This window comes from Orbicella franksi, chromosome 11 (genome assembly GCF_964199315.1).
Source record: "Orbicella franksi chromosome 11, jaOrbFran1.1, whole genome shotgun sequence".
NCBI lineage: Eukaryota > Metazoa > Cnidaria > Anthozoa > Scleractinia > Merulinidae > Orbicella > Orbicella franksi.
Genome location: NC_138155.1, coordinates 8991449 through 9001901, shown reverse-complemented (window position 1 = coordinate 9001901; position 10453 = coordinate 8991449). Strand labels below are relative to the sequence as shown.

Below are 10453 nucleotides of genomic sequence, written 5' to 3'. Positions count from 1 at the left end.
GTAATGAGATAAGAAATCTCTATTTTTTTTTCCTTTCTGGGGCTCAAGCTCTCTACTCGGACTAACTCTAGATTTTTATAACTTAATCACCGGTATCGAAACTCATAACGTGAACTTCTTTATTTGACAATACGAAACAACGCAAAAATATGGGTTTGCACTGTATAAAAACGAACTTATTCGGTAGCTAGGAATACGAAATAAAAATACAGTTAAAACACCTTGTCTCGCTCGAGTGTTTCGTATGTTTCTGTGGTGAGCTGGTTTAGGTCATTTTAAAGCGATTTCAGCGAGTTTTAATTCTCCCTTTCCTTTCTATTTCAAATAGTTATTGTTAATTAAAACAAAATGATTTGATATATATTATCATGACAGTATTGTTACGATGAACGTGTTCAATATTCAAATCACATGCAGGGTCTAAACATAGACTGCCGACAGTCGGTTTTTCCCTCGAAATTCGGCAAAAATTATGAGGTGAGACGCTTTAGCCGGAAAGGGATTGGGACTGGACATGGACGCGGCTCGCTCCAACCCCTTTTCGCTCATACCACGCTTTTGCGTTCGTGATGGCCGATAAAAACTCCTTAGACCCTAAAAGAAAAGAGTGTTTGCCAGCAGACAAGTCAAAACGTGAGCCTAATCTCAGGTTCAAGAAATGTGATAACACGACGTTTGAATGGTTGAAATTTCTGCGATAACTCGCTGGCTACTTATGAGGTAAATTTTTTTCAGCCGGGGAACAAATGTCACTTGCCAAATGCGCATGAAAATCACATGGCAACAGGTGGTCATGGTAACGATTGTGATTTCTACTGAACGGAATTCTCGAGCTTTAAATGTTATATAGTTTCATATAAGATAGTTACGAAACACACTATGAAGATGTTAAACATAAGATGCAGTTACGAGGCTGTTTTGTTGTTAGGGCGCCGCAGGAATTTACCATCCCTGAAGAATCTTTCTCCGACGCTTTTTCTCTGGTTTCGTTTTCCAGCTTGGCTTAATACTTTCATGGTCAGTAGGTTCTACTCGAGCATATGGAGGGGTATCAAATGATCCTATTCAATATAAAAGTGCTCGCAAATTTAGGCCTTTTCTCGAACTGCTCGCAAAAATTAGATAAGTGCTCGCTTGCTCGTGCTCGCAAAATGTTTGCATCTTCTCGCGTGCTCGGATTCTGAAGTCTGGTAGCATTTAGCTTCTTCTCTTGGATAGAAACTGGCTTTAGATCTCCTTGAGCGTCCATCAACTGACTCACGTGAAGCTAAGTGATGTAATTTGGCATCAAACCAGGCAAGAGATTGGTTGAGTCGCGATAAGATCCTAACGTGTTGCCTCTAGCTTTGTGCATGTTGTCCTGTTCTGGAAGTGCCAGACTACTTGGCGCAAAATAACTTTTCCTTTTACTGAGAGATTCCAACTAGCGGAAAATTTACGAAGTGCTCACTGCTCGCCATTTGTATTTTCTTAGTCCTCGCTGCTCGCTAGGCAAATTCGACAACTGCTCGTGCGCACAAAAATAAACGCACTGCTCCCATGCTCGCAAATGCTCGCAAAGACCATTCGATACGCCTATATGGCCCCGTTTTATTTCGTCATACAACTCGTCCATTTCTGCGGACTATCAAGGGTTTCTTGTCAGACCAGTTAATAAATAACTTTCAGAGTTCCAATTAATAATCGTATTGAAAGAATAAAGTGTCCCACCTTGCCAAAGCATACTCTGGTCTCCGTACAACAATGAACAACCACAACCTTTTTCAACACATAAACAACTTTTTTCTTTCTCTCCAGTGGGGTGCTAGTCCATTGCCAAGCCACCCCGCCCCCTTACCCATCATACACCTGGGTGGAGACAAACACTGTGAAGGAGAGGAGCTGGGAAAGTTTCTGGGACATGATTTTTTTTCTCTTTTTTTCTCACCTTAAGGTTGTGCGTGTTTGTTTTGTTTTTTGTTTTGTTTTCATCGGTGGGCAATAGCTTCTGCAGGAATTTTTTTAACGTCAAGTTCAGAACACGTACAGTATAAGAAACTTGATCGATTTTTTTCCCCATGGCTCCCCTTGCAGGTCTTTTATCATCATCATCATCATCATCATCATCATCATCATCATCATCATCATCATTATATATTTTTTAGCAGTTTTTGGAAATTGTCCACCACCTTAGCCCTCATAACGAAGGGAGGAGACTATACCTTGCCTTGAAAAGTAAACCGTGCACAACTCGTAGTTACAAAAAGATTCGTATTTTATTTTCACTGAACCCTAATCTATGCTTCATATGCTATCACTTTATTTATATTCCTGTTTGTCATATTCTTTGTAAGTACGATCTTTATTTACAGATAATGATGTGATCATTACTAAACAAACACCTTAATTAATAAACTATTTCAAGCTATGCGGCTGTTTCTTTTATTAATGCGGCTTGTATCTATGGAATGCTTGCCTAAGCGGTAATTTTGCAGCCTTAGCAACAGGTCGGAACTCGAACTGGTCCGGGTGAAACATGAGTGACTGGAAAGAACGACAGCAACTAAACTGTGTTGACTTGAATGCAGAGGAATGGTTGACTGTCGCGGGAGATGTCTGGTATCGCTGGCCTGACCGGTTTGACTGCACTGCAAGGAATTCGCGTCTACCGTGACTGACAGGGAACTGCGGTCGCCGTGGTTGCCAACTTTCCATGCGAAGTGTGCTTACAGGCGGCCCAAACTGGCTTGACTGGTTGGTCTGTCGGATGGATGTTGAACGTGCTTCCTCCTTTCTGGACTTTGCACGGCGATTCTGATACCAGTACTGAAAAGTAATTTTAAAAAAAATATATGCTTAACTGAGTTGTCAGACTCTGCCATGTTACCCTTAAAAATCCTAAAACTGATTGAAAACGAATAACGTTTTCCAACGTGCCAAGGTGTCAACAGATCTTAACAGTTTTTTTTTTTCTTTTTTCCTCTTTTTTCTTTTTTTTTTTTTTTTTGTCCGCCATTGTGTTGGTCACTAAAAAAAGAAAAATTTCTGACGGTTTGGTTGTCATAAAATTATTATTTGGTGAAAGTATGAAAATTTCTCTGTTTGCCTTTATTAAAATTTCTCTTCCTGGCAATAATGGCATGGATATGTGAACGGTGGCAAGACCTCCCTTTTTATGCCAACATAGTTGTCTGTTATATGTTGCGGAGATTTCATGCCTGCAAGTCTATTTTTTGAGGAATGTGAGACATTATTTTTTTCGCGCTGACAAACTTATATTGACAAATGTTTCTAAAATTGTAAACTTTCCACTCTTGCACCTTTGCAAGGTTAGCTATTCAGTTATGTTTTTTTCTAAACCAATCAAAACAACTAACCTTCAAGTTTCTGGCCGGTATCCCGAGTCTCTGCACCAGGTCCATCTCATCTTCACTCATCAAATATGGCCGCCGCCTGTACGCTCCTTCCAGCTCCCACACCTCGATCGGTGAGAAGGTCGTGCGCGTTCGTCTCTTCCTCGCCGGGTGCTCGGTACGAGGCGATGCTTGATCGGGCTCGCTGTTAAAACTGCTAGGGGTGCTTGTGTTGTCAGAACAAGGAGATGATTGTGGGCTGGTATCACTGTAGCTGTGTTGAGGACTTGGAATCTGTACGCTTAGTTCAGGAGGCTGCATGTTTCTCTCTGAAAATAAAATTAAACAAGTTTAAAACCATGTACAGATAAATTTCGTGTACGTTAGCAATCTTACTGTTACTCCATGTCTGGATCGTGGCAATACCAAAGATATTTACCAGGTACGATTTGATTTAGAGCCTAGTCATGATCCGTGCTAACTACCGTTTCGAAGTAAATTGCTCAGACAACTGAATTGTAATCTAATAGTAACACGAGAAACGAACATACTCTCACAACTTTGTAAACTCTGTCTCTGCTCTTACCATTTACATTAATTGTTTGGCTGACGTCTTTAACCATGAGATATAAGATTAATCGTGTAAACAAGAAAGTGTAAAATTATTTGACGAAAACTCAACTTTACAATAGCATGACCTTCTTAGTGCTTTGTTCAGTTTACAGATGGCATGACACTTATTTTGTGTGACAGGCTCTCAAACTAAGAGCTATGCTAATAGCTACTACATAAGCGACATTTACTGTGGCTCAAGTAGTACTATGTAAAGAAACTCACCGTTCTTTGGTAAATCTTTCCGATTATCTTCCAGACCCTGGATCGCGCTGATGGAAAAGGACAGTGACTTGCCAGAGACTGCTACCAAGGGCCTTGGACTCAGGGTATGCGTGCGTCTACCAGGCAAAGGCTCCATAATAGAAACGACTGAACGAAATCTGCTACGCTCCATGATACGAGTTTTTTGTTGCTACGTACAAGAAAAGTTATGAGTTACTGTCAGTTTCGTGAACTGAATGACCGTTGCTTCATGGCAAACCTTATTTATACCTCACCAGCGGACAAACAAAGGCGGTCCGACAAAGACGTTGTTTTCTTGTAACGTTGCCGATAACTGGTGCATGATAGGAGTATTGAAAAGAACGTGCATCGCCATGAACGTCGATAATTATTGACCATGAACTGCAATCGGAAATGTGACAAAATGGGCGGCAATTTTCAATCGACCGGTCAAGTTGCAGGCTGTTTTTTTTCTTTTTCTTTTTTTTTTTTCAACTCTGTTCAGCGCGCCTTTTATGACCTGATGTAACTTAAATGGCGGAAGAAAATGTAAACAAATTGCTGTTGTTATTGCAACTCGGTGCTTTGGGTTTTTAGAAAGAAAAAAGATAACTGTCGACCATTAATCTGACGACCTTCCAACCTTTTTCCTGTCTTTCTATTAACCTATTGACACCTGGCACGTTTTGCAAAAACGCTTTTTTTTTCTCTCTCCACTAGCACCATGTTATTACATTTTTTTGTCAGGGCATGGCCATGCACAGAAATTAAGATGTTAAGTGTTTGACGTAAGTAGGATGTCCGTGTAACACCAGACTTCTGTAGTCTCGGCATGAAACAGTGTTCCTTGAAATTCTTGGACAGGCTCATGTAGTTCATTGCAATTTTGAATATCAAACCATTTAAGTGGAGCAGAATCCAATGTTTTGATTTTGATTGACAGTAAAAATCACAATTTACTAGGAATTACAAAATTAAGCGTAATTCCAATTTTGGTTCAAAATTGTAAACATTTACGGAAGATATGTAGACCGACGTTCTTGTTTTGACCTCACAGGCAGCTGACCAGTCCCAGATCCTAACCTCCTGCGGTTTCTGACCCAGCTGGAAGTGAAATTTCATGGTTTTAGGTTTCTAAAACGCAGTGAAAAAACAACAATATCTATATTTCTTTTATTTCCGTATCATCAACTCTGTAAATTCCATTGAGTAAATAAAATATATCAGCTATATACACTTTAATGTTAATTAATTCGCGTATTTGCGAACTGACAGGACAACGAGACCTCTGGGTTATATGTTTTTTCGTGTCAAAAGCTCGTTCTTAAAACTATTCGCATATTTTTACTACCTATACAATGAGTGCCACTAAAAACTAGCCAACATTGTTTTCATGGTTTGCACTTCGCAGTTTTAAATTGTGAGCGAGGGGTTCTGCTTTTAATTTCACCATCGGAAAAACTGAGAAGGCATAACAGGGCTGCCTCTACTAAAATCATCATCGCAATACAACTGAGGGCAGCGAAAAAACAACTTTCTTCGCCTTTTCTGGCAGGGCAACGAGATCACTGAGTTGTCGGGGTTTGTGATAACCAAGTTGTAATTTTTGAACGTCGTTATCGACGTTCAAAAAGAAAATGACTGCTTTTTTAAATCAAATTAGCGTGCTTTTATTTGGAAAATATTTATTAAAAATATTATCCTAGGCTTGCAGATTACCCAGGAAGGTAATCACGTTTGAAGGGTGAATATGTTCTCAGTCTTTCAGAATATCCAAGAGTGGAAAACAATCTTCCAAGAAAAGACAACGCAAACATTCGCTGACTGGCTACGTTATTACAACGATCTCGATGAAGCCCCGGGGCTAGAAGCCTTGGAAAAGATGAGGGCGTTCTACGCTGATTAGAGTATAGATATCTTGAAAGACGCGGTTAGCATTCCAGGAGTGAGCTTACACTACCTCTACCTCATCTCTGCATTACCTCTTTACAGCCCCTGTAAAGAAGCTGAAGAAATGTTGAAGGCAGCAGTTGTCGGCGGCCAAAGTCTTGTGTTCACGCGGCACCACGAAGCGGTAGTGACAAATATGAGGTCGCACTACATTGCGAGCCACGCACTTGTAAGCAAATTATCGGCTACGACGCCAACGCGCTCTAACTGTCAACCATGTTCAGAGAGATGCCTTACGGCAAGGAAAAAGTCATGCACTATCGAAATCCAACAGGCGCGGCGCCTATTATCACAGAACGCCTGAAAGCTAGAACTTGGTTTGGATTTGCGGAAGTGGAAACAGAGGTCCCTGAACCTCTGTGGCGAAAAATTGAAGACATGCCGCCGTTCTTTCACAATCGGCAGGACCCTGACGAAGCCGTACCATAACACATGAAGGCTTACTTACGGCGGACCGGCAGAAAGAGAGGCGACGGAGAAATCTGGTAGGGGCGTTGTCAGCCTAAGAGTTGTTGTCGTATGCTCCACTATTGCATTGGTATGTGGAACATGGAGCACTCATCAAAGCTGTGCATCGCACGATCGACTATCGGGCGACGAAGATCTTCACTTGCCTTCTTCGGCAGTTGAGACTATAGAAAAAAAGTTAAGTTCAAACACGTTCCGCTTTCCAATTTTGATTTAATAAACTGGTGCAGATACCTCAACATCCCTATTAAAAGGATACTTTCGCGCAACCAGGAAAAAGAACTCTTTTCCATTCACCGTGTATAATCAACATGGAAGATTTCGGAAGCATGGGCACTCACTGGGTTTGTTGCTGGCCTGCAAAAAACGGTGAATATGAATAGTTGGACTCTTCGGTCTGCCACCGCCGAATGATTAGGAATCGGAACAGAAAAAAATTAGGAAAGAAGAGCTTTCTTCGTAATGACAACCAGCTAGGGTGGGTTGGGAGAGTAAGGTGCGGATAACATTGCTTGCTTTTTCTGAATGAAAGAAACAAAGGCGCGAGTTTCAAGGAATTTCTTAGAACGTTTTCTGACAAAGTCCGTAAAAACGAAGAAATTGTAAAAAGTTACCTTTCTTCAAAATACGACTACGGATGTCTTCTGCGTGAAAGAAAAGCCAAAGACTCCCAACGTCGCAAGAACTGAAAAGGTTGTAACCACGAAAAACAGGCGTGAAATGCTGAAATGTCAAATGTGCGAGTTGTGGCATAACAAAAACTCGATTTTTTGGGGGGGGAGGGGGAGACTGAGTACGCCCACCCACGAGGAGGGCGCCGGTTTGCTTGGCGATGTCGCCAATATCGGTCCGCGACTGAATTATTCATTAGCGAAGGTATTCCCATGGTGTCATTCTCTCGCTTTTCGCCTGATTGATCCATTGTTTTTAATGCAATACTAAAAAGTAGTTTCCCACTCGTCGAAAACCAAATTTCCCTTGTATTTCGAGGTTTATCGATTGGCAAAAATTTAACGCTGACTCCGGTTACGCTTGAGATTAAAATCATGGAGGGTTTAAAACCTTTTTTGGGGGGCTTTCCACGGTCTAGGGACGACGATGTCAGCTGGGCTTGACTGATCAGTTTGAGTTGTCAAAAAAGTAGGGAAAATATTTCTTTCTATCAGAAATTTTGAGTTCAAACTCAATGCACTAATGCATAACACGATAAACGAATCTGTTTAAGCAGCCCAGCTTTCAAGCAATAGTTTTCACTTAGCAAAATACAGAGAACACGTACTTCATAGCCTTCAGCACAAGTAAATAAATTCTGAATAAATTTCGGTAGCAGCGTTTCCGTAACTGTAACCTTTATTCCATTCGCAAAACTTTGGAAAGTTATAATTATCATTAAACACTGTGTTGAATCACTTCGCCAAAAGAATGAAGTTTGGACTACTTGCACACTATTCGTAAAGCCCTTTACTTTCAGCGTACGTGAAATGTTGTCGTCGTCGCTTTGCCCTACGGATTTCGTGTCCGACGCGGAGTCTGTACTTTCATTCTTTCAGTTGCTGTGATTGGTTTGTCGCGTCATCTCATGAATTTGATGAGAAAAAGCAAGTTGATCACGGAAGTACAATAAATTTTCCTCTCATTGACAGAGTTTTTCTATAGTTATTTCATAAAGGCGATAGAGCGCTCATTCTATGGGTTTACTGGCACAGTAAACCACTTGGGATGTTGGGGGAAACATTCGAAAAGCTTGTAAATCACTCCCCTAACGGCTCCTGATTTACAAGCTTTTCTCATGTTCTCCCAACATCCCATGTGGTTTATTGCGCCATTAAACCGATAGAAAGAGTAGCCTGTTGCTAAAATAAAATATATTCTTGCATAAGAAATCATCGTATTTACACAAATGTCTGTAAATGCATAGTCGTGTTTACTATCAATGCATCAGTTTAATGAAATTATAATCAGACGTGTGCCTTCACACGTCTTGTTAATGATTTAATCAGGCAACTGAGCACTTCAAACGCCAGTCATGAATACAAATACGTATACTTTTAGACTGATGGTCATTTCTATAGTTTCTAATTATCTTACTTTGTCTGATGGCGCCTGCATGTATAATAAATCGCAATTATTTATAAACCCTAAAAGGAAACCATAGAAATCCTTCGTTAGCTTAAAAATATCATGAGAACTTGTTAATATTAAATAGATATTGCTGTTAGCATACATCTTTGCGCAGACTCTGCAGAGGATACATATCGAAACAAAGAGAAGAAACTCTGGCTCGTCGTTGATACCACGTTTAATAGATAGATTTTTAGAAAATGCATGGATATTTTTAAGGTTCATTTTTAGTGCGAAGTCAGTGGGGCGGATTAGTATTAGGGTTAGAATATTAGGACAGGAGTTCAATTGAGGGAAATGCTAGTTCCTGATCGAGATCGTGGTCCTCAGATGTCAATATTTGTGGAATTTGGACACAATATGATGGCATACCACGTGGCACTAAATTTTTGCGGGAGTACGTTTATTTTTGCGAGAGTACGTTAGTTTTTTCTCTTTTTTTTCGAGAGCACGTTTATTTTTGCGAATCAGCGATTTTGTTGTATTTTGCGGAAACTAATTGTGTTTTCGTGTTTTCCGCCCAGGCTGACTAATGTTATTTTTATGCTGATTTGAGGCTGAAAATATTCTCTGAATATTATTAGTTAAAGAAACTTTGGAGCCAGACTGAAGGCAATTAAGGGTGCTTTCCATTCGAACAAAAATTCCGGTGTGAATTTCCGGAAATTTCTATGGGTGAATGGTACAGACTTTTCCAGTGTGCCAAACGACAAGCCGAACAGCTTTGTTCGCTTGGAATTTTTCAATGACTTTGAGGTTTAAATGGCAAATATAGAAGCAAACAGAACACTGATATGTCGACATCGTGACTTTTTGTAGTCCACAACAGTAGGGACCTTATACAAACCACAACGGCGGCGAAAATGTCGCAAAACAAAGGGTTAATTGAGTCGTACAATGGTTCTGCACGCGTTATAAATCTTTGGACATTTCCTAGCCAGCCTACGCAAAACAAACGAGTACACTACGGGGGCATTATTTTTATAAAACGCTTTCTTCACGAATTTAGCTGCAGCTAGTATTTATCGAGATATAAGTGGAATGATTCTAAAATATTTCCATTTTCGAATACGCTTCTACGTTATCCTTGCGTGAGATGTCCAACTCGCTGTGATCGCGGCCAAAAGAACTAGCGCTGAAAAGAAAATCGCGAATTTGCATAATTTCCGAAAAAGAGGACATTTGATTTTCATGCCGGAATTTCCAGAATTTTCGGTTGAATGGTTCGCTATTCGGAAATTCAACAATTTCTGGATTTTCTGGAACTTTTCCCTGGAAATTTCCCTACCATTTGTCTCCGTTTCAAAAATTTCGGAAATTTTGGTCTAATGGAAAGCGCCCAAAGCCTTACATGACACATAACTTATGGCAGAAATGATATTAGCATCGAACATAAGGCGAGTGATCGATGTCTTAGTTATTGTTTGCTAGTTTTGCCGTTTAAAGAAAGGAATAATTTTTTCAACCCCAAAAGTTCCATTCTTTGCAAGATCTCAGCCTTGGGTTTATTCGTAAAACATTTATACAATTTCGCCAAATTCAGCCTCAATATTCCCTTATAATATAGACAATACCCTGCGCGCGCTCTGATTGGTCAAAAAGCCATGCTTTATCAGAGTATAAAACATAGAAAAAGCGTGTTTTATTGTTTTTCGCCACATTACATCTATTCAACATTTTTGTTAGAGATAGCGAAAAACATTTTCTTTGTGATGATGGAGTTCTGTGCGAAGCAGCAGAAAGTT

At 40.2% G+C, this 10453-nt stretch overlaps 1 protein-coding gene across 1 annotated transcript; it reads right to left on the bottom strand.

Annotated features, from left to right (window-relative positions):
- Positions 1-350: 350 nt before the first annotated feature.
- LOC145502902 (uncharacterized) lies at positions 351-3917 on the bottom strand. The gene is made up of 2 exons (XM_081482303.1): positions 3357-3917; positions 351-2805 (listed from the first exon to the last, which is right to left on the bottom strand). Exons 1-2 carry the CDS (start codon positions 3651-3653, stop codon positions 2425-2427), a joined length of 678 nt encoding a protein of 225 aa, XP_081338429.1. The 5' UTR covers positions 3654-3917; the 3' UTR covers positions 351-2424.
- Positions 3918-10453: the final 6536 nt, after the last annotated feature.

Bases quoted from the DNA above. Each gene is read 5' to 3' on its own strand.
- LOC145502902 (XM_081482303.1), bottom strand. From the start codon at position 3,653: ATGCAGCCTCCTGAACTAAGCGTACAGATTCCAAGTCCTCAACACAGC. The intron at 2,806-3,356 runs GTTAGTTGTTTT...ATTACTTTTCAG, and splicing joins TACCGGCCAGAAACTTGAAG to TACTGGTATCAGAATCGCCG.